This window comes from Motacilla alba, chromosome 17, assembly GCF_015832195.1.
Source record: "Motacilla alba alba isolate MOTALB_02 chromosome 17, Motacilla_alba_V1.0_pri, whole genome shotgun sequence".
Classification (NCBI taxonomy): domain Eukaryota; kingdom Metazoa; phylum Chordata; class Aves; order Passeriformes; family Motacillidae; genus Motacilla; species Motacilla alba.
Genome location: NC_052032.1, coordinates 5,094,990 through 5,118,796, shown reverse-complemented (window position 1 = coordinate 5,118,796; position 23,807 = coordinate 5,094,990). Strand labels below are relative to the sequence as shown.

The 23,807-nt window shown below is 47.5% G+C and overlaps 1 protein-coding gene across 2 annotated transcripts in view; it reads right to left on the bottom strand.

Moving 5' to 3' along the window:
• The window catches only part of LOC119709083 (collagen alpha-1(XXVII) chain-like), a 144,007-nt gene that overhangs the window by 99,952 nt on the left and 20,248 nt on the right, over positions 1-23,807 (bottom strand). For both annotated transcript variants that reach the window (XM_038156411.1, XM_038156410.1), the window contains exons 5-8: positions 16,315-16,368; positions 8,458-8,511; positions 3,385-3,438; positions 1,409-1,462 (exon numbers count right to left, since the gene is read on the bottom strand). In XM_038156411.1, the coding sequence (XP_038012339.1) occupies positions 1,409-1,462; positions 3,385-3,438; positions 8,458-8,511; positions 16,315-16,368 (216 nt within the window). The remainder of the gene's footprint in view (positions 1-1,408; positions 1,463-3,384; positions 3,439-8,457; positions 8,512-16,314; positions 16,369-23,807) is intronic.

The following is a 23,807-nucleotide window of genomic DNA, read 5'->3' as shown; positions in this document are numbered from 1 at the left end:
TGCACCAAAGGAAAAATTTCAACATCCAACTTGCTCATTACTTGAAGAAACAGAAGCATATCCCTGCCTTTACCCTGTCCTGTGGGAGTTAAGATCAGATGTGAAGGCCATGTGCTGGACTTGGGAATGTTTGTTCAATCTCCTGTTCCTTCTCTGCTTTTTCCACTATGAGTGCTTGCACTCCTGACATTGCATTTTGCTGATCGTAACCACAAGGTTTTGTTTTATGAGCTGTTATACCAGGAAAATGGTATTCTTTGCACCCTATTAGTTAGAACTTGTTTGTGACAGCAAAAGATCTGTAATTAATCACTCAATTGCTCCTACTCCACACAGCACCCCAAGCATGACCAGCCTTGGAGTAGAAAAATAAACTCAGCCCCTCCTCTTGGCAATTTGGTTCTAGTATAAAGCATACAACAAATAATCCTGGAGAGGGAGGGCTCCTTACAGCCTCCTCCACACCTTCTTTCTCTCCTTGGAGTCTTAAAACATATCAGAGGAGGTGTTTGTGTGCAGCTAATTGACCAGTGTATGGTCAATGGCCCATTGACTGATGAAGTGATGGAAACAAGATGCTAATTTTAACTGTTCGGGTTAGCTGTGGCAATATTGGCTTGCTGGGAGAGGGAGTCATGGCCACTGAGCCCCACTCAGCTCCCTGCAACAGGTCCAGCTTCCAAAAAAAGAAACCAACCTACCAACACAGCTTGGAACTGGAAACTCAGCTGAAATGTCCTTGATATAGGAAAGATCTGAGCTCCAGGTATGGATGGCTCAGGTATTGCTGGGCAGGCTTGGATGCATGGGTAGAAACACACCCTGCTGCCTCAGGGAAACAGGGATAGATCTTGTGTTTTATCCCTACATACCCTTTTCTAGGCATAAATGTGTTGTTTGTGATGTTAATGGTGTTGAAGCATCAATACGGAAGCAAATAAAGCAAAACCTGACCAGTGCTCCAAGCAAAATAAAGAGGGAGGGCACACAGATATGTTTTTGAAGTGTGCTTTACCAGGATAGACAGTTGTGGTTTCCTTGGAATGTTCCTAGCACTGTTCTGAATCCATCCTTTGAGTACTGCTGTTGGTTGGAGATCCCTTTAGATAATGCCCTGGCTGCACCAGGCCTAAACTGAGCTTGCAGAGGAACACTCAGTGTCAGGGTGCAGAGGGATGAGGAATACAAAGAAGGAACAGAATTCTGTACCCAGAATTTCATTTCATACTCTTACATAGTCTTTAGGCAGTGGCTTCAGCCTATCTCCCTAGGTTATACACCTGCTGAACAGGCATGAGGCTCTTTGGGTGGATACTGGGACTTTTAATTAAATCTTTCAGGCAGAGTTATAGAAGAAAATTTTAAAATAAAATTACTGATCTGATTCACTAGAAAAGAACATTCTTACCTTTCTACCAGGTGGCCCAGGGAAGCCAGTTAAACCAGGTAAGCCCACATCTCCCTGTAGGAAGCAAGCAAGTTCAATTAGTTTTCAGCAACATTTCCCCTATGCCTACTGCAGTTACCACAATTATTTTGCTGACACCAGCCCCCAGCTATTGATATTTCTGGTTCTAATCACAACTCTTCAAAACCTGACTGGATAAGAAGAGTAGATTTAAACAACATCTATATTAACTGGCTCATATAAATAATAACCCCAGTTAATTAATGGCAGCTGCTGCTGGAGTCCAGCTCTTTGCAAGCAGAATGAATGTGCTTTTTTTCCCCTCAATGATCTCATTCAGTCACATGCTTCATTCGCCTTTCAATAGGCATTGAAATCGCCAAGGCGAGGAAATTTTAGATTTTAAATGCAATAAGAACAACAGGTACCTCCTGCCAAACCCTGTGATTTGCTCTCACACTCTGCTCCTGTTCTGGCTCAGCCCGTGGCTCCCGTTGGGATGGTGCTGGTGCTGTAATTATTTAACCTGCCCGTGTGACATGGATGGAACCTTTGCAGGCTGCTGGTGGGAGGGTTTGCTCAATGGCCTGGGCTTCTGAAAAGGGATTGCATCACATCCCAGCTGGCAAACCCAAACCATCACAGAACGGATGAGCGCGTTGCTGTGAGACCTCTCCAACACCCAGCCTGGCTGTGTGAGCCCACTTGGCCTCCTCTGATCAGGAGCAAAAACCCTGGAGTGCCTTCTTACTGAAATTCAACAGATTTCCAGTATCTAGATTGAAAATTAGGCATCCCTCCAAACTCCTGCTGGAAACTCCTTATTCCTATTGCTGCTATCAGGGATAAAGCCTCATTAACAGAAGCTAAAGGTCATCTGGATGTCTCCCTTTTTTACCAAGCATTGTCTTCAAGAAAACAGTTCAGACCCTGCAGGTGGATGATTTCCACGTGATGCCACTGCAATATAGTGTACCAGAAATTTCAGAAGACATCTCATGGTGTTAAGTTAAAAACATAATTTCAGTCTTAGCCTTCTGAATGTTTTCTAGCATTGCCTTCCATCTTGCAGTTGTGTGGCCTCACTGTGCTTTATGGGGGCATCTGGTGTCAAATGAAGAGCCCAAGCTCCCTGTGGCTGCTGCTTTCTATGAGCTGTGCATTTATAGCAAGACTTATGGTGAGAGGAAGAGAACCAGGCTTCTGCCCTGGACACGAGTTACCAAGGATTGTGCAGGCATCACTGAAAAAGCTAATTGAGGTAGGTGATGTGGAGCCCTGATTGCCCTACTGTTCATTTCTAGAATTCTCTGAGGGCTTGTTGCCCCAGTAAAAATCACTCAGCTGTGAAACAGCAAAAATAGGAGTTGTAACTTATTGAAAGGAATTAGCAGAACTCTGATCCTCAAAAACTGCTAAACCCAGAAAGCAGCTTTCCTTCCCAGCTGGGTGCTTTGTGTTGTTTTGAGCAGCCCTTGGTGGAAACCCCTCAGCCTTAGAAGCTGAGGTCCATGCCTTAGAAGCCTCCACCAAGAAACCTCTACCATGATGGGGCTGATGAGGCAAAGCCCTGTCCCTCAGCTCCTCAGCAAGAACATCCTTTCCTTGGCCTCCAAGGTTTTTATTCCTTACCCGGGGATTGCCTCTTGCTGCAGCTGCATGCCCAGAGCGTGGCTGTACCTCAGATGTGCTACTTGAAACACTTGGCTGAAGTAGCCACGTGCCTGTGGCAGCAGGGACTTCAGCTGGGCTGCAGATTGTGGATAACCTGGATAAACACTCAGACAACAGCACCGTGCCAGGTGGCACCTCAGTGCTCTATGATCACTGAGAGCTACCTCTCTTTAGTCCTGAGTCCAAGATCTAAGCCTTATTTCCCAGTCCTCAGCAGCTGGGATGCTGGTGGCTGCAGTACAGACCCCCTGTGTGTGTGCACAGTTGTGACAGCCCACCATGGCCTCGGGGTGACATCTCACCTTCTGCCCACTGCGCGCTTTTCCAGGTGACAGCCCAGGATCACCTTTCTGACCCTGCAATGAAAAACTTACATTAGTGACATAACCCAAGGGCCCAACCCACAGATGTGGTTCTGCTTCCACCAAGCCTCCAAATTAGAAAAACATTTTGTTTTATCCCAGTTTCCCTGACATCCCAAATGTATTAAAGTGGCCTGGAATAGCTGTTGTGCTGGGGGTGGATTTGGTGAGTGATTGCTGCTGCTAAAGAGTTGAGTTTTAAATAGTAGCTGACAGTATTCAATTGGCTAAAGAAAAGATAACTGGAAGAAAGCAATGTCAGGACTTTTGATACTTATTAGACCAGACAGCTGCAATTCCTTCCTTGTCTACAACTACCATCACAAAAATAATTACCAAGCCTATTACTGGGGCTGAACCATCCTTCTCGACGACTCGCTAGATGCTGTTGCTTTTTTAACTGTGAGGAACAGATGAGACTGCAGAGAAAGTTGTACTAATTAGACACCCCCAACAGGCAGAGCAATTGTGAGGCTCCCAGGCTGGCAGAAAGCAGCACTTGACCTTAAGTGGCAGTATTCCTTATTTTCCTCCTTAACAACCGTGACGAGGGAAATTGCAGTTTGAGGCTGTGATCTTCTGACAAACACAGGCTGGAATCTCAGCAGCATTTGATCATCTAATTCCGGGAGATTCCTTTGGAAATCCCACTTCAAATTCTCTAGAGGTGGAAAGGTAATGTGAGCACCTAACAGGGAGAGATGCAAGTAGGAAAATCTAGAAGAGATTGAAGAGTGCCAGGTTCTTTGGATAGGGGAGAGGTAAAGCTCAGCACACTGAACATCTCTTCTGGCACAGCCAAGATGGCAATCCCAGGATCAGTCACTATTTAACACCCATGAATCATAAACAACCCACAGCCTCTGTGTGCCCAGGACAGCTGGGAGGGTTAACTAATGGCTGTCAAGTGACGTGCTTGGAGGGGAGACCCAAAAAAGAAAGGAGCAATACTGGTTATTAACTGGCACTGCTCCTGAGCAGCACAGAGCTCTGGTCACAGCCAGCTGAGCTGCTTTTCCACCCAGCCTCACTGTGAGTACATTCCACGTGTACTTCCCACCTTGCACAGAGTGTGAACTCCCCATTCTCCTCCTCCTCAGCATCCACCACAGGCTGTGAGACTCAGGAGTGAGACTGCTTGGCTCTGGACTGTAGGGAGCACTGCTGATTCAAGGCAGATGTATCTGCACAAATTCTCAATGAAGGCTGCTGCTTTCCAAACAGTAAATGAAGTCATGCAGATAATCTTGCTTTGCATGCAGCTGTTATCAGGGCAATTCTCCCACTCCTTGAGCTTCAGAGCAGTCAGTGGGTGCTGCCACTGCTGGGAACAGATTAGAGCAGCCCCTGGGATCGCTGGGTGTTCATTTCTACTCTGCAAAATTCATTTACTGCAGCAGGTAGACACCCACCACTTTCCCTTATGCTCCATGCAATGATTCTGAGATGTGGAAAAGAACTTGTGTTTTCCCCTGGGAAGCTCCAGATCACATTAGCCAGGTCTCTGCTTTGCACTGGTTCTGTGTTCAGCCCTGCTGAGACCATCACACAGGTGGAGAACTCAGCCACCAGCAGGATCACATGTCCCCAAGATCGATCAGCAATGGCCCCAGCTGGATGTGAGGGCTGAAATTGTGGATTAATTGCTTGAGTCTTCTTACATAGCGATAACAACAGGGGAATTAACCTAAATCTTGGCCAAGCCAAGCCACAACACCTTTCCCAGAAGTTTCTCTCTTTCCCATCCTAACTTACTGAGATCACATCTTCCTCTTGCAAAGGAAGAAATGGTTTTCTTCTGGGATTTTTTCCTACCTAGGAGAAGTCTAGAGCTGTGCAATTTAAACATCTCCATTTTGCAATCCCACTAATACTATTTTAATTATCAGTGAGCCAAACTGATGAGCTACCTTGGAAAAAAAAAAAAACATTCACTAAACAGAAAATACAATATTTTTCAAGTGCTTTAAGAAGAGATTTATCCAGGGCAGCAAATCATCCTAATACCTGATGCCAAAAGCCTCCAGGTCAGAGACGCAAACCCAGCTCTTGCAATGGCTTTTGAAAACACACCCTGTCTGACTGTCTGCCCAATCCCAAATGCTTTTAGGGCATCCTGAGAGCTACAAAACAAAGCAAAACCACCTCTCCTGTCCCCCAGCAGCTTTCAGGTGACAGCCCCAGCCCCAGCCCAGCCTGTGGTTACAGCTGTTGCAGAGGTTATCTGCAATAATCAGCCTCTGCCAACCAGGGGCAACAGCAATTTTACAACTGCCAGGGACAACAAGCAGAATGCAGGAAGTGGCAAGAATCCCTCTTTAAGCAGTTTCACATCATGAACTGCTGAGCTGAGCACGGGCTCAACTCCCAGGTGGCACAAGCAGGTGTAATGCCACTGGAGTCAGTGGAACCATGCCCAAGCAGATCAGCAGGATTTTGGCTCAACAGCTACAAACAGCTCTGTGCAAAGGATCAGCTCCCTAAGTCCAGGGAATTACAAGTGCTCATCTCCAGTGGTGAGGATAAAGTGGGTTCTGCACAGGGTTGACTGTGAAATGCAGAAACACAGCCAAAGCACTACAGCCAGGCAGGAGACACAGAAAAACACCCAGAGCCTTCAGTGCCACACCACTTGCACAGAGCTGCCTGACATTACAAGAGCCCTGGTCATTCAGCTGATAAATATTCTGCTCCTGGGTCCCTTCTTAAGTGACAATGACTTGGTGTTAGTCATGGTTTCCAAGCTGTATCTATCTGGGAAACTTCAATTTCCTTTCTTAGATTGCTTGGTTTTTTTTTCTGTGGGATTAGCTGCTATCTAAGCCAGACCAAGCCCAGCAGCCTCTCAGCAAGAGAAGTTTCACTTGGAGCTGCTTTGCCCTGCTGTGCAGGCTGAGCTTTCACAAATCCAGAATGTCTGCCACGTGCTGGGTGTGTCGAGAAGATCCCCATCTCTGAAAGTGCCCAAGGGCAGGTTGGATGGAGCTCTGAGTGACCTGGTCTAGTGGAGGATGTCCCTGCCCATAATGAGATGAACTCTCAGGTTCCAGCCCAAACCATTCTTTGATGACCTTATGATGAAAAAATCAGGTCCCAGGTGCAGGCAATTAAAACATAAGGGGGTGAAAAACCACTTTTTGGGGCAAAGTCCATTTTTCTGGCACTGCTGTAACACCAGAGGATTGAAGGGGAGGAGCGGAGTCAAAACTCTGGCATCTGATCCACACCTTCCAAAGAGCATTTCTGAGGCAGAGGTGATGTGACCACGGCTCACCAGGCTCTCCCTGCTAGAGGTGAACCTTCATCGTGGCCTGGGCTGAGCTCCAGCTCTCACATCCCATTGCAAACCTAATACTTTTGACAAAGCACCGTGAACAGTCCAATCCTGCAAATGGTGGCTGGACAAAAATAAAATACATCACAGAGCCTGATGAGACCAGATCTCTGCTGCAGACTTACAGCTCTCCATCCACTGAGACTTCCTGCTGCCAGACTGTGCATTGAGATGGAGGAAAAAAAGAAAGAATGCTTACAGAAAGACTTAATTTCTATTAGGTGACCAACTGAAGAGAGCTTTCTGAATGCTTACAGAAAGACTTAATTTCTATTAGGTGACCAACTGAAGAGAGCTTTACAGCCAAATTATGATTTCTGACGAGTCGTTAGGCTAAAAGTGTTTTAAAAAAATCCTGTAGAATAGAAACATAGCTTGACTCCACAGCTTGGACCGGGCTGGATTTGCAGGGCTGGAAGTTAGATAAAAGAAGTTTGATTTGACTTATAAAACTCAACAAGTGTGATCTGGAAGTCATTGATGGAGAATAAATGCAGAACGCTAAGATGTAGAACTTTTACAGGCTCACTTTTCAGGCCGTATGTGGAATTTAAACCAGCTGCTGTTCACCAGCATGTCTCCAGTGCCTAATTTTTAATCACATAGAGGCAGCGTGCCAAGTTTCCAGAATCTTTTTCCCAGAGCATCAATAGTGCTCATAACGTCTCTGCCTACTGATGAGATCATGAAAAGACAGAACCATTGCTTGCACCTTTCTCTGTTTGGCTGAGATGTCCTACAGCTCCCTGGTACTGAAAATCTCTGTTAAATGTTGCCTCTCCAAGCTCCATTGTTCTTTAGTCCAACACAGATGTTATAAAATATAAACCTATTCCTTTGTAAACAATCATACCAAAGCAATCCAAACCAGTTTTCCAGGAACTTCAGTCTTTAGGTAACACAAACCCTTATGCACAGAATGAGCTGGGATTTCAAACACCTTTTGGAAGGGTTTTGCTGCACACTGGGTTAGGACCCCTCCAGAGCCACATCTGTGCTCAATCCCCTGCAGAGGGAGAGGGTCCAGCTGCAGGGGGTGACTCCCACCCCGAGGGAATGTGTGAGCAGGAGAAAAGCACAAAGCACGGGGCCCCTGGCACTGCAGGAGCTCTGAGAGCCCTCCTGGGAGAGGGGAGGGCATCCAGAAGGAAGCCATGGGATCACTTTGGGAGGGCTGGGGGAGTTCAGAGCTCCCAGAAACTCTGGAGAGGGAAAGCCAGAAGGAGGAGTTTCAGGAGGAGGAAGGCAGAGGAAGATGCTGGGTGCTGCCAGTCACTCCTGCCACTGCCCAGACTCAGAGGAACAGGCTGCAAAATCCAGAGGAGAGAAAGGAGAAAGCAAAGGAATTCAGAGCTGCTGGAGCTCTGGAGCAAGGATTCCACTGCCCTTGTCTGACACAGCAGTTTGTGCCCTGGCACAGGCATAGCTTAAGCAGGATCCTAATTTGGCAGTCTTTGAAATTCAGGAGAACCAAGGATGGAGGCACAGAGCAGGGTCTCTCTGGGCACACGAAAAGGCTCAGCTGTGCTGCTGGAGAGCCCTTGGGAAAGCAGGAGGGAGGGAGGAATGGCTTCAGTGGCTGTCTGTCTGTCCAGAGCAGGAGAAAAGAAAGCTGTCCTTCCCCCAGCATGTCCCGTGGGATGGGAAGGTGAAAGTTCCTTGCAGCAGTTCATACTTACTTTCAGTCCTGGGGGGCCAGGTGAGCCAGGGTTTCCATGGGGGCCTGGGGGACCCTAAAACACACAACAAACACAAAACAGAGTCAAGAGGAGATGGTGGGAATCTGCATGAATGCTGCAGCAGTGCTGTGCCAGACTTAAGCCCCAGAGCCCTGGGGTGCCCTGGCAGGGGGGTGGTGGCACTGGGACCCTCCCTGGCACCCACGGAGGGAAACTCAGCTGTGGGTTCCCAGCAGACTCTGTGGAAGGGGATGTGTGTCTGTCACCACAGGACATGTCATGACACTGAGATAATTTGGGTAAACCAAACATTCCAGAGGTCAGGGGAGCCCAGGCTCTGGGAGGAGCCCAGCAGAGGGGGATGGAAGCAGGCTGGGGGGAGAGGAAGTGTGTGGGGGTATTAACAACTCATGGTTTTTTGCTCAGGATTGAAGAGAACAGAAGTAATTACCAAAGGAAAATTGTTCAGCTCTTTGGGGTGAACTCATTTTCTCTACAAGCCAACCAGATTTTTGCCTTTATAGATTGGAAAGAAAATGGATAATCAGATAGCAAAACAGTGGGAATAGCAGTACATCCATGTAACTCTTTAAATCCATATTTCACATAGTTAAATCTCTATTTCTCCTTAGTTCTCACAAGCCATTGACACTGTCAGAGTATCTACCTCAAATCACATACACCAGTATCTCCTTTTACATCATATTTTAAGAGCACCCTGCATATTTTCCGAAGCCTATTTAAGGAGTTATCTGGAATAAGCAGCTAAGAATAGTTTATGCCTGGGTTAAACACAGCACAGAAGATCTGCTAACCTTTCAGGCAGGAGTAATAACAATTCTAAGTCCTCTTGAACACGTTCCTGGGAGATGAAACAACCTGAAAATTCAAATCCAGGAATTCTGCCAAGAATGTGTGAGAGCTTTACCCTGCCATGAGGAGGTCTTTATGTACCCTCAAGTTAGGGGAGCACAGGCAAGGGGATAAACAACCACTCAGGCACTTTCTCAGCAAGCTGTAGGATTTCCAATGAGCATTTTGGGGCCAAAATCTTCAGGGTCTGATTTCCAAGGAAAATCACTGCAGTTAAACATGCCACTGTCAGCCAAGTTCAGTGCCCTTGCTGTCTTCTGAGAGCACATCAGTGCACTGATATCTGTTCAGTTTTATTTTTACTGCATTTTAATAGAAAAAAATGCCTTTTAAAATTGCATCTTGTGGAACAGACAGTTGCTGAATGCCCAGTGCTACTTCACAACATGCTGCTCTGCTGGAAGAGGCTGTTTAACTAAAAGATTGAGACTGAACTTTTCAAATGGCAATTTTTACCCAAATTAATATCCCATTCTTAAATTCCTTCCAAATTTTCAGCCTGAACCTAAATGCATTTATTGCCCCATTCTTAATTTCCTTCTAAATTTTCATCTGAAATTCTTGTTTAGCCCGTCTGTGAATTTCTAGTGAAACTGAAAGAGCTTTAATTAAAATTAAAGTGCTTGAGTATCACCTTCTCACTTTAAATAAAAACCATACAGCTGCTAGAGCCAGAGCACCTGGACACTGAGGAGTCTTAAATAAATTCATCTTCCCAGCAAACTGTGGAATCACCTGCTCACCTTATTGGCTGGAACACTGAAACAGAGACTGAATGTGCTGCTTAAGGTACTTCAACAAGTCTGTGGTGGCAAAAATGCTTCAGCCCAAGTCTTTCCAGTCTCAAATATGTAGGATAATGAATAATAAGTGACAGAAATCAGGCCAGCAAAGTCTCTATAAAAGATGAGTTCCTAAAAAGCTTTTACACATAAGCGATAATCGAGGTAGCTCTGAATAGGGTTCATAAATCCAGCCTGCTGCTGGATTTGAGGAGGGAATTCAGCTGTAATTCAACTTTGGAGTGAGGCAGCTTGGCCCAAAGCCCACAGCAGTGCAGTCATCTGAAGTTTGTGCTGCACCATAGCCCAGGGCAGGCTCACAGCAGTGTCAGGCTGCAGGGAGCAGCTCGGTGTGCTGTGACTCCCAGATGAAAGTGATGGATTCCAGGAGGAAACCTGGACTGTGGGAAGCTCAGCTGCCAATCCAGAGCTCCTGGATAAGAGACTAATCACACCCCCAGCAAAATCTGCTGCAGGTTCTTCCAGGGTGAACCAAAGCACAGCAACAAAGTCCTAAAAAGCATTCAGCAGAAGGAGGGGATAGGGGAGGAAGAATCCAGTCACAGTTTCTAGTGATTAAAAGTGTGATTATGAAAATAGAGACTCTTGAGATAAACCAGAGCCTTCACCACCGAGTTCAATGAGTCTGACAGTGTATCCAGTGTAATCCAGGCAAAAGAAGGTCAGAGACTCATCCTGTCCCTCAAGACTGATGTGGTTTTATCCTAGTGGAAGTGGCCACGTCCTGGTGATGAAATGATAGTGGGAAGTCCAGTCTGGCATGAAGGAATCTGCCGTCACCAGTTCTGGGGCTTGTGTTAGACATCTGAAACTGCTCTGGCAACTGTGGGGAGAAAAGGGTGCAGTCTGCCAGCAGTCCTAAAAATTGTAAAAAATAATTGATCTTGATGTGTTCCAACATGGTGAGTCCTGAATTTGGGATTCCACCCACATTCTTGGCAGAGGAGGAAGATGCTGTGTGGCACAGTTAGATGGGCTGAGTAACAAAAGGTGCAGGATAGCAGCTGCCTCAGGAGCTGTCAGCAACAGTTAATTGCCACATTGCATTAATTAATTCAATTTACCACTCCCACCTAGAAATTTGGATTGTCCTAAATATATTTATCATCAATACATCCGTTTTGCTCCTCTTATCTACACACAGGGTAGGACAGTGCTGAGACCACTAAATGAAAAACCCCCCTGCATGTGTCACTGTTTGTTCGGGTGCTCGTTTCCTCACCCACTTTAGCTTCCTCTATCTGCTGAAACAATCCAACCTAGCAGCAGGCAGACCTGCATCTGGAAGCTTCCAAGCCTTGTACCAGAAACTCCATGGAAAATTTGACCATGGGACAGCAGCAGCCCCAGGCTGCTCCGTGGCACGGAGAGCAGAACAATCCCTGGATGTGTTCTCCAAGCCAGGAGGGGTTTCCCATCTCCCTGGAATGCCTTCTGTGTGAATGATGCTGCTTGAGAAGGACACTGAGGCACCCAGCTCAGCTCGGGGGTGCCTGGAGATGGGAGCCTGCTCACAGAAGCCCTTTTATGCCTCGTGGTTCCCAGCCCACAAAAATTAACAAAAGTGTAACTGTGCATAGCTTCCCCCAACCCTCCAGCATTCACAAGGAAGGGGGAAAAAATCCTCCCAACTCCTGCAAAATGCTAGAGAGCTCCAGTCAGAGGAATGACCACTCATTTGAAACTCATTAAGTCTTGGGGTTTCACTGTGTAAAGCAACTTTTTCTGCTTCTGACCTACAGATCCCACTGTGACCTCTGGCTTGCTGAAAAAGAGCTAAATATTTGAAGAGAAGCCAAGCAAACTGTTTCTTTAAACACTTTTCAGAAATTGGAAAATCTTCCCAATGGAATGAGGATACTGGGGAATCTCCCCAGCTGACTGAGCTGCTTGTTTCAGGACGGAAGCCCTGCATTTTGAAGGAAAGGGAGATTTTTTCCAAGCACAGATCAAATGTAACAGGGATATGTTACACTGGGACCTCCCAGTCTTTCAAGCTGCTGATGTTCACAGGAGGATGGCAAGTGCATCCTGAAGCATCAGGGAGTTTATGTGTGTTCTCTTCATTCATCCATTTGGATTTCTCCTGTGGTGTCTCAGAGTTTAAAGAAACCAAGATCAATTACAGCAGGTCAGGCTTTTTATTGCTGATTCTGCCTCTGACCTGTGGTGTGGACAGGGATGAAACTCTTCTTGTACCTGTGATTTGCTCACCTGTTGGAGAGGGAGTGACTACCAGTGGGGCCTGGCTTCCTGAATTATTTAAGTGCTTTGGAAAGTCTGACTGTTGCTCTTTTCTTGCTGTCCTGGGGGCTGAGCAAACAACCAAGGCCAGGCTGGACAGGGCTTGGAGCAACCTGGTCTAGTGGAAGGTTCCCTGCCCATGGTGTCAGGTTGGAACAGGATGATCTTTAAGGTCCCTTTCAACCCAAACCATCCCATGAGCCGGGCTCCTGTCTGGCATGTGCCTGAGACTTGCTGTGTCCTTCATGCAGAGGCAAACCAGGGAACTGGGATTTCCACAGCCTCACCTGGAAGCAGGGTTTAAGACCAAGTGTCACTCTCACAGCTCTCTTCTGCAGACCTGCTCAAACCGTGGGTACCTTGCTGGTCAAACCACACCAGTGGAACAAGTCCCAGCTTGTGGTGGATGCAGATGTGCTGTACAGAGCCCTTCATGCAGACAGCCCTGGGTGAAGCCCTCAGAGCTGCAGTGAGGCAGGAACAAGCTGCAGTGGTGAAGGGATGATTGCCCCAGTGGGAGCCCTTTGTTGACAGCTCCTTGTAGAGCTTGCTGGCACATCCCTGAGAGCAAATCCCAGCCCCAGCCTCTGCCTCCCTGGGAGACCCTGATGCCTGGAGAAATGCAGAGGTCAGAAATAAAAGCTCCACACCCGTGGCTTGCATGGAACTGGGGGTGTCACCCAGTGCACCCCCAGTGCCACCACTCACACTTACCACCATGGAAAAGGTGTCCTGTGACCTGCCTGGCATTTCACATCATCTAAAGCTGGGGAAATCCCTCATTGCTAACACTGCCATTCCCTTGGACCTTACACAGACACCTGATCAGGCACACAGCACATTTATCCAAGAATAAACAGCGTGGACAGACCTCTTCTTATGTCTCAAATTCTTTAACGCAGACGTAAAAGCTGAAAACCACCCTAGCTGGATAGAGACAGAGAAACCCTTCCTGGAGAGCACACATGGCAGTACAGCAATGTCTCTACAGGCTGGAGAGCTCCCGAGATAGTGTTATTAGCCACTCCTGAGATAGTGTTAGCCACTCCTGAGATAGTGCTATTAGCCATTCCCATTGCAATTTTAAACTCATTTCTCTTGGAGTCCCTCAGGAAGCACTGAGAAGAAGAAACACCCAGTTTTCACTTGTTATGAAAATGCAAATTTGCTTTCATAGCTGCAGAGAGGAGAGCACAGGAATAGCCTGACTCTGTCTCAGTGGGCCCCTGCTGCTGGAGTGATAGGGTGTACAATTAATTCCATGCCCCTGAAATGGGGACTGGCTTTTAAAAATGGAGAAGCTGTAATTTTCAACAAGACTACCACACTATCCACTCTGCTGCCCTGCCTTGGATTGCTCTGGAATGCTGAGATGTGTCCCAGTCAGAACCTCTTCCATGCTGTTAGAGAGTCTGGGATGTGTTTTTGCAAAGCAGGTGGCATTACCTACATAGAGGAGCCACCCTCAGACTACACAGGCAGGTCTGGTGATACTCATCTGCTGAAAACCAGGAGACAGATCCATGGGAGCAGCCAGATTTTCTTACAGACTCTCACACCACAGTCTCACTCTCAAGGCAAAGGCTGATCAGAGATTTCGTTTTACCCTGACCAATATGGGGGGAACAAAGGGAGGAGACAAAATGGGGTGGAAATTCTGCCCTACACATCAGCATGAGGCAACCTCACAGCTACAGAAAGCCACAAGTCAAATGCTGCTACTGGATTTTCAAATGTGCCAGGCAGCTGTGTAAGCATTAATAACATACAAATTATGCAAGTTACAACAAGGGCAATTAACTTAATGCATTAGGCCAAAAATTGCAATGGTGACAAAAAGATCCTTCCTTTCCTCTGCATCCAGCACTGCAAAGCTGCCTGTAGTGTTCACCTCTCCTCTGGAGCTCCAACTTGGGCTGTAGGCTGATGGGACACCTCACGGCTTATCCATGGGCTGGTGCAAGAGCTCTGCAGCTGCTTTTTTGGAGGATCAGGTTAGGAGAGGTAGAACATGACCCCTGCAATGTTGCACGTTTATTTTTAAGTTTTTCAAGCACAACAAAAGCAAAAGATGCAAGAATTCCCCATAGCCTATCTTAGTTCCTGGCAGCTTCACTTTCTAATGAAATCCCTAAATCCCAAAGAGACACAAGAAAAAATTACCAGGAGAAACACTTCCCAAAGTCAAAACAATTCAGGCACAGAGCAGTCCTGTCTCCAGTGCTCCAGGCCAGACATTCATGGAGTGACCCTTCTGCCCCCTCCCAAAATTAGCACAGCCTCTCTGTAGAGGTCTGAGCCGAGCCAGGCTCAGCTGTGCTGAGCACTTCCTAACTGGGAACTCTTTCCTGGACCAATTCTCATCACCTCTGGCAGGGACTGAGCTCAGAAACCCTCTGTTGCTTATTGTCTTCCAGAGGATCATCTTAAATCAGCTGAGGAATAACAGACAATTATGACACAGCTTCCATGATGCCATTTCCTTCAGAAGAAACTCAAGTGGAATTGGGATGTGGAGCTGAAATTTGGTCACTCATACAGCAGGCAGGGGATGCAGCTGGGGACTCCAGATCTGGAGTTTAGTTTGCAAACCACAGGATTGCCAGAAGTAACAGCAAACTCCACTCATAAGTAATGAGCTGGGGTAGGAACCAACGTCCACCTTTAATGGGGATGCCAAGAAATGCAAACTCTGGGCAATCTACTGATGTGGGAGCAGCTTGGGCACTTGTGACAGAAGATATCAGGGCTGATGCTTCACTAAAAAACAGATTATCCCATCCATAAACACGAGCTTGGTGCTGCCTACCCCCTCTCACTTACAGCCCAAATCAGCTCCCACAGGCTCCAGGGGTCCTGCAGACCTGCATTTTACTGTTGGAGAAAGGAGATGAGTTTGTTTTTGCTGGTCACTGAGAGATCTCACAGGAGTGTAACAAGTGTCCTCGGGGAGTGCCGAGCCTCCCAGCTCTCAGCCTCTTGCTTGCTCTTTAAAGACATTACACGGGGCTTGAGCTTCAGCCAAGTATGTGTGAGGAAATCTCCCTCTGCTGCCAGGCCAGGATGCTGCCTGGATCACAGATCCAAATATTCCCTTCCTCCAGCCTCAGACACTCACACCTCTGGATTCCCAGCCCACAGCAGTGCTGAGGAAAGGGGCTCCATGGCTGCAGCCTGTGGGACAGCACTGTGCTCCCAGGAAAACAGCCCCAAGCTGCCAGGAGAGCAGTGCCAGCACTGCACCGTATCCAGGTCAGGCACTCTGCCCAGCCCTGGGAGAGCTGGGTCAGTGCAGAAGGCTTTTCTCACAGCTAGCTGCAGCACTCAGCTCCAGATGTTTCCTCAGCACAGCACTCAATGTTCAAAGATCTGCAGCAGAATTTCATTTGGGGAGGAAGAAATTCTGCGAGAGCCGTGGCGAATTCCTGAGCAGATAAGGCATTCTGCTTTAGAGCTTGAAAAGGAGTCAGAGAGCAGGTCTCAGGCTGGAAAGCAAAAAAAACCTCATCTCTGTGTGTGCTGAGTCCTTGGTCCTGGACCTTGGTCCCACTAATGAAGGACCTTGAACTAAACAATTTGTGAAGCTGGGGAGAGGGAAGGGGAGTACAAAAAGCAGCCAAAGCTAATATTCAGCTAATATTCAGTTTGCAAGAAGGAACAGATACTGGAAACAAAATGAGGCAGACAGATCTCATTCTTCTGACAGCCATTTGGAAACATCCATCCCCAGCCTTTGCTGATGCCAAACCTTAGCTCAGGGAGGCTGCAAATCACCAGTGTGAAAACCTCCAACAGGGAATGAGAGAGAAGGAGAGCAGAGCTCAACAGAGAGGGTCTTGAAGGAATTGTTACTCAGCCACAGGAACTACAACAGCCCTTGGAACAACAGGACAGGCAGATTCAAATACAAATGGAAGGAAATTTTTAAAGCACTTACTCGAGAACCTCTCTTGCCAGGGGGTCCTGGTAAGCCTGGCAGACCTGGTGGGCCCTAGAAAAACAAAAATAGTTATTAGTGATGGTTCTGTAACAGAATGGTGCTCCTGACAGAGCTTCACAGAGACCCGTAGCACAGTCATTTGGAGAAGACCTGGGGAGAAGGGCCAATTCCAGCATCACAGCCAAAACTTCCCTTCAGCTTATGCTATTGCTATAAAGGGATAAAAGGCCACGCACAAAAACATCTGCAGGAGCACGTATTTCCATAAAGGAGAGACAGAGCATCCCCATCTTTCTGCTGCAGCCTGCATTCCCAGGATCACAGCTGTCTCGTGCTTCCCCTCTCCTGGACCTGTGCTGTGTCACAGGGGTAACACAACTGTGTCCCAGCTTTGCATTTTCCTGCTCTGTGTTAGCCCCTTGGCAAGGGAAGCACGTTGTGTGTTCTGATCTCTATCAGCTGGACACGTGCAGCTCTTGGTGTTGTAGGTTCCTACATGAGTTACAACATAATCTGTGATTATGTGTAAGCCCAGCACTTCATATTTCAGAGCAGCAGGTTATAAAATGTAATAAAATTGGTGTCAATGTTGGGACTCTTAAATACAGTTCTGTAGCAAAGGAAAGGTTGGGTCATACACGTCAGAGTAGTGGGGGCTCTTGTAAGAGGGGAGGAAGAAAGTGGAGATATCAGGAGCCCAGCTGTGCACTGATCTGAAACAGGCTAGGAAAAAATACTGAACCAATGAGGTTTGAACTCCTTTGAATTTGTTCATCTATTTTTTTTTTTCAAGGGGCTGGAGAATTCAGATTTCTGGAGAGCCACCAGCAACTCCCAGTAACTCCTCAAAACTTCTTTTCCACCAAGCCAAACATGTCTGACAAGAATAACTGTTAATTAAAGTGTCTCCCAGAGGATTTATATTCTGGTAGCCTGTTTCAAAAGACAAGTTTCCATTGCATTCAGAGGGGAGACATCCAGAGCAGCCAGTGAAGGGTGTTTGGAAGGCAGCCTGAGCTCTCTGCCTGCATGGCAGGTCCCAGGAGCAGCATTCCACAGGGATGGAGGTGCGGGGCATGGAGCAGGTGCAGGATGAGCCCCATGGCCACATTCTGGCCTTGCTCCCATCCCACTGGGCCATCCCTGTGGGATCTCCTCCCTGCCAGGCTGGCCCTGCTGCTCAGGCTGGGGCTGCCCATGAGCAGGAGCAAAACAGCTCCAGATCTCTAGTGCAGCTCCCAGGAGTCATCGAGGGCATGATTCAGTAGGAAAAAAATTGACCCAAGAGATGCCTACCCTAAATCTCATGCCCAGGAAAAGATTTTGGAAAGAGAAAACTTGCCTGAACCATACAGGTAACCAATGGATAAATACTCCCCTGATATTACCAACCCTCCCACATGCAAATAAACACATTAGGTTGTATAAAGTCTATTATCTAAAGCCTTATCTATCTATTTTAAGAGCCAAACTTGGAACAGTAGAAAAAATAATTCAAGGAAGCCATAAGCAAAGCCCAGTGTCCTCTGTGCTACTAATTTATCAGCACAACAAATAAATAGTAACTTTTTATTCCTGTAGTGAAGATAACAAGAAAAGGTTTGTTTTAAAGGAGCCTAGACAGCACAGAACAGCTGATGTCCCTCACTGTGACACACAGGGATGGACTTCTGTCACCATCTGAGCCAGTGCTGCTGCCCAGCCCTGGGGATGTCCAGTCTCACAGTGAGGGACACTTCAGCTGACCCCTCTGCCAGCTGCTTGCTGCTGGCTGACACAGTATTACTGCTCCTTGTATTAACAACCCTCATTGATACAGCTGACCCTCATTTTAGCAATATCCCAGAGTTTTAACCTGCCATTGTGCCAGCTCAGGGCCCCGTGCATAATGCAATTATACAGCTGTGCAAATGGACACGTCATTGTAGGGGTTTTTTAAGCTTCATGTATAATTGTGCTCCAGAATCCCAGCTTTTATTAAAAATATCCCCCTGCCCTTTTAGTTGGGATGATAACTATCAAACCACGAATCCAGTGCAACTGAGGCAGCAACAGTTTTAATGAGAGTTTATCAGAGATTAATCCAAGTCCTTAATCTCCTGTCCACCAAAAGCCATCCCCATTTACACCCTTAGAGGAGGAAAAAGAGGAGATGCAACTGTCTGAGCACAGCATTCCCCATGTACCAGAATTGAGGTGACCTTTCCCACCTTCCTGCTAACAGCAGCTGCAGTTGTACTTGGCTGCTTGAGCAAAAACCTTCTCCAAAAATGTGAGCTGCTCAGAACAGACTGAAGCTAATGCAAAAATAAGGAGAGAGTTAATACCAGCACTGGAGTGGGAATACAGAGTTGAGAGAAAGGCTTCTAGCTGGAAAAGCACAGAGCAGTATAATTCAGGAGTCCCTGCCATGGTGCTTTGATCTGTCATCCCTCCAGACTGATTTTATCCTTTCTTGAGGAGTAAGAGGGATAAGGTGAAGGTGGGATGAGTGGCTCAGAGGCGCCAGCCACTACTGTAACTGCAGCAGGTAAGGATGTGACCACCTTTAAACTGAAGCCAGTGAAGGTGGAAGAGGACTGGGGCAGTGGATGGGCACAGGCAGGGGTGAGAAGTGACGCCCTGTGAGGCCACTTTGTACTTGTCACATTCCTCACTTCCTTGGTGGCTGGGTTGGATGGGACATGGGCTGTGCCTTCCCAGTGACTGCTTTCCCCTCTGCCTCTCCATCACCCAGCCCCTGCTCTCAGAGAAGAGGCTCAAGCTCTGGGACAAGAGCCCCACACGTCACAACTGGGGAGAGCAATGCTGAAATTCACTCAAGGAAAGTGTGCATCCAGAGAGGCAGCCAGAGGAGGATGGGCTGGACCAGGGCCCAGTTTCTTACAAATGATGGATGCAGTCCCCTTCAGGTGCAGGGCTCCACAGGGGGAGCAGGAGATGTCTATCAGCAAGGTGCCCAGAGCCTGCACACACAGCACCCACCCTCACCCCCAGCTCAGATCACACAGAGCCTGTGGGACCTCTCCACTGTCCCTTCAGGGCACCCCTGGGGAATTCATCAGGAGCAGAGGGGAGTGTTCCAAGGCAGGAGGATTTCCTTCTGCTGGCAGTGGGATGAGGATATCAGTGCTCTGCCCCTGCCCTCCCGTCACAGGGATGAAGCTTCCTGTGGTGAGCTCCTGCTCCTGGCACTGCAGCTCTTGTCTCTCTGGCTCCTTGCCTGCTCCTTCTGCAAACTGATGGCAGAGAACACCCACCCTGTTATCACACAAAGCAAGATCAGAGATCAAGGAGAAACTCAGCAGCAGCAGATACTCCTCTCTTCTCAAGCCAAACAGCTGAGCTGTTAACCAGCCTGAACAGCTCCTGAAGCAGCTCAGGGCAGCCACAATAAAGTTTAACCCTTCTCAGTTTCCCACGGTAGCATTAGCAATGACGACCGACCCCACCAAATGATTACAGGATTTATTCTAAGCTGCTGCTGGGAAACTTGCTGGTGCAAAAGGGACCTTTTTTAAATCTTAGCTCTCTGAGCTTCAAATTGCAAATGGAAAATTAAACATACTTGTCTGAAAGGAAAATACATCGGACCCTGAGGATAAGGGAAATCTTGCCATTTCCTCTTGCTGCTAATTTATACCTTTGCCTCTCCCACACTGTGACCCCCCTTCACTGCTTCCTCTGCCCACAGCAGTGCTGCAGGGAGCAAGGGGCCTTCTGAGCTCCAAACTCAGCAAGGCCAAACCTGCTGTTGAATTTTTAAAGCACACTGAGTACAAGAATTGGTGCTGGAAATTGGGAAATGACTGCTAAATCAACTTGGTCAGATAGCAAAGGATTCCTGTAATTGTTTCCCCAGGGGTGAGTACTCAGCCTGGCAGCAAAGAGCTGAGATTTCCCAGGAAACTATTAAGCTCATATTCCAATGAACACTGACAGATGGACATATTTACTTTAGGGCATTCCCAATGTATTTCTGTCAAGCCACTAGTGGCACAGTTCTCCTGTGTCCCAGAAAACTCTGTTTCAGAAGTGCAAAACACTGCTAGGACTGAGGAGAGAAGAGAGAACATTCCTCTTTCTCAGGTGTTAATGCCTGTAGTAAAAGTCAATTTAAAAAGGAGTCCAGAAAACACACCAAAAGCTTCTCCCCACATTGGCACCATGTTCTGAGCAGGGAGTGACATTCCCCTTGCAGATAAAGGACCTGAACTGTTTTCTTCCAAGAAGAAGAGAAATATTCCTACTGGAAGTAGCCAAGGAAAGATGGCTACTGGCACAAACCTACCCTTTAGCCTTGTACATCTGGGAAGCACCAGCAAGGAAGGACTGGACAGCTACAGGGACAGCACTGGAATTCAAAATTCCCTGCTTAGGAGACTAGAAGAGGAGAAAACCCCTCATTTTCAACCGCCTGGCAACCTCTCCTCACCTCCCCGTCATTGCCAGGCACTGCACGCTTCAAAAACTGCCTAAATCAAAGCTAGAATTTTAGGGGGAAAAAAACTCCCAACACTTTGGTTACTTTCTTCTCCAAGGCAGGCTTATCATCTTAAAATTTGGACATGTCTGGGTTTCAACCAGTCTGAAAACAAAAAGCCCTCATAATTCTGGCAGGAGCTGAGCTGCTGGTGCAGAGCCAGCCTTGTAACACGATTTCCTCACCAGGCACAGATGTTTGCTCTGGGTCTGTGCAACACCTATCACACAAAGGTCCTTGTCCACAACTGGGTTCCTCACAGAGTAGCAGCACAATGCACAACAAAATATGAGTGTTCCAGCTTGATGAAAGCCACTTTTCTGTGGAGACATTTCAGGAACAGGCTCTGCAGGGCACTGGAGCGATCCCAGACCTTGGAAGGCAGCCTGAAAAGCTGGGAAGGAATAGAGGGACCTCCTACTCTACTACTCACTTTCTATTTTTAAAAATTTATAAAAATACTTGTATATACTTGTACAATCCTAGATCCTTTGCAGCACATTTATCTCAAACACACTATCAACTATCTCTCTTCAAAATTAACTTTATTTTACACAAGCAGACTTCTCTGATGCTGGGTCATTTGCCTGCAAGATTTCCCTTCAGGGATATTTCCGGTTAAATCACCAAAAAAAAGTGATCCAATTGTGTGAGCAAGGTTAAAACTTTCCCCATGCATTATACAAAGCATGCAGTCTCTCTTTTTTTTATTATTAATATGACTCATTCATTAATAGATATTCAAACACGTTGTGTGTTCCTGAATTTATCATGGGCTGGCAGCTCAAATAGCCTTTTCTGGTGTGAAGAGGACTGGAAATAGGCACTTCATATATTTTATCTGTGTTTCCAGTCACCTCTCTCCCCTGCCCACTGATTGAATTGGCTGGGATTGCTTCTTTAGGGAAGGAGCCGTGCTCCAAGACAAACTGCTCGTGCAGAGGATGGCAGCTGGAGCAGTCTAGACTGGGGACCTTGGAAACACATGTGCCTTGCAGACAGGGAGACAGCGAGGGAGGGAGAGGGAGCTGCCTGCCAGGCACCACCACTGCCTCCAGCCCGGGGCTCCTGGCCGTGCAGATGGAACTGAGGGTGTGAGCCCCCCTGTCCTGAGATTGGGATATTGGGGTGTCCTTGAAAAGCACTCCCTGTTCCTCTTCTGTTCCTGAGCGCTTCCACAGCCTCTCAGTGATCCCAGCCTGCACATCCAGCAGAAGGGGTGGCTTTCTTGCTCTAAAAATAACCCTTAGGCTTGTCAAGAGGCTTGGCTGTAGGGACAGAATTGCAGCTTTATAGGAGGAGAAAGGTCTGACTTAGACCCCAGCCATGCCAGGGAAGGGGTTTAGCACAGCTTTACCTGGCAGATGGTGCTGGTGGGCAGGGGAGAGGCTACAGTAGCCCCCCAAAATCTCCCTGCCAAACCTGCTGCTGGTTTAGACAAGCAAATGACACTGCATCCACTGGAGGATTCAAATACCCACCACATCGCGGCCTTAGTTCGAGAGTTTGACATGCTCACAACAGATACTATTTTTCAGTTTGCTTTTTTCTTTTGAGGGGGCTTTTAGGCTACTTCCAGCCACGTGCTGGGGTCATTCTGCAGGGCCTGGAGCTCTGGAGCAAGGCTGGCTGCGATGCTTTGGGCAGTGGGGATGATCCAGAGGGACTTTTGCCAGCTGCTGAGTCAGTGCTGCGTTACTAACTTCGCACGATATCTGGGTGTTCCTTTTGTTATTTCTCCCCTCCAAAAAAACCATAGAGCTGAGATCCCAAATGCTTGTGGTTATTAATGGTTCCCAAGAAGTTTTTCTTTTTTAAGAACATATTGCCCTCCCTCCTCTAGCTGCTCAGCAAAGCCAATGCTCCTGAAGAATTAACGCTCTGCCTGAGTTGCATGTGGGATGCAGCGTCTCCGTTTCCTTTTGCACAGCATCCTAGTGGTCCTTCGGGACAGATTAATACATGGAGGGTGCTGAATTTTATTCCTAAGTAAATCCTTTCAGTCCTTTGCTCAGATTCCTCTAACCATCAAACCCTTTCTCTGTTGTTGGATGGGGCCTTTCTGCACAGCTAAGAATATTTCATTGGTTATTTTAGTAGAATTCACAAAGCCTCAAGTGCAGACACCACACAGCCTGAGTCATCGCTGCCTCACACCACGGCTGCCATTGGGATGATCAGGATGAACAACAGTCCTTTCTCTCTAGGTGGAAGGGTTCTGTGGCTGCCAGTCTGCCCAGAAATCACAGCCAAGGTGGCCCCAATCCTTGCTGAACAGGCAGAAAACAGTTCCCCCCACCCACAGCTCCCTCCTCAGGGTGACAATCTTCTTGAAGAGACCTTGTATCAGGCAGCAACTGGGAAAACTAATGAATCACCTTATCCTTCCCTCGGTGTGCCAGACAGCAGATGACATTCCCAGCCCACGACCTGCCCCGGCCAGGCTGGGATATCACTGACCTCATCAGGAACGCCGGCCCGGCAGCACGAGGACGGCGCCAGGTAATTACTCAGGCACAGAACATTTATCAGCACTTTGCTCTCAAACATGCTCATCTGGCCATGGACGTGCTGCATTAATTTCTCAACATGTCATCCCCATTCCGATCTTTTTTCCTCTTTCCCTTCCCACGTCAGAGACATCCAAGGAAGCGTGGTGCAGAGATCTCCGAGTGAGTCACAGGAGCTGTTGAGCACCGTGTGGCAGCCAGCTCCAGCCAAGCCATAACCTTTCCCTCCCCAAGCCCTGCTTTTGTTTCCAGCAGTCAAAGAGAATAAGGCCAGACAGAGCCTCAGAAAGTTCTCCTTTCCCTCGATTCAGGACTCCAGTTGTTCTCAGACAGGATGGAAAAATCCTGCCATCTCTTCCCTCAGCCCTCCACAGCCTGAATCCATTTCTTTGCTATGATTCACAAGCCTGAGAGAGATTTTCCACTCCAGTTCAATAATAAGCTCTTTACATTGCAGGGGCTTAAAGCTTGGTCACTCTCATGACACTTGAAGAGCA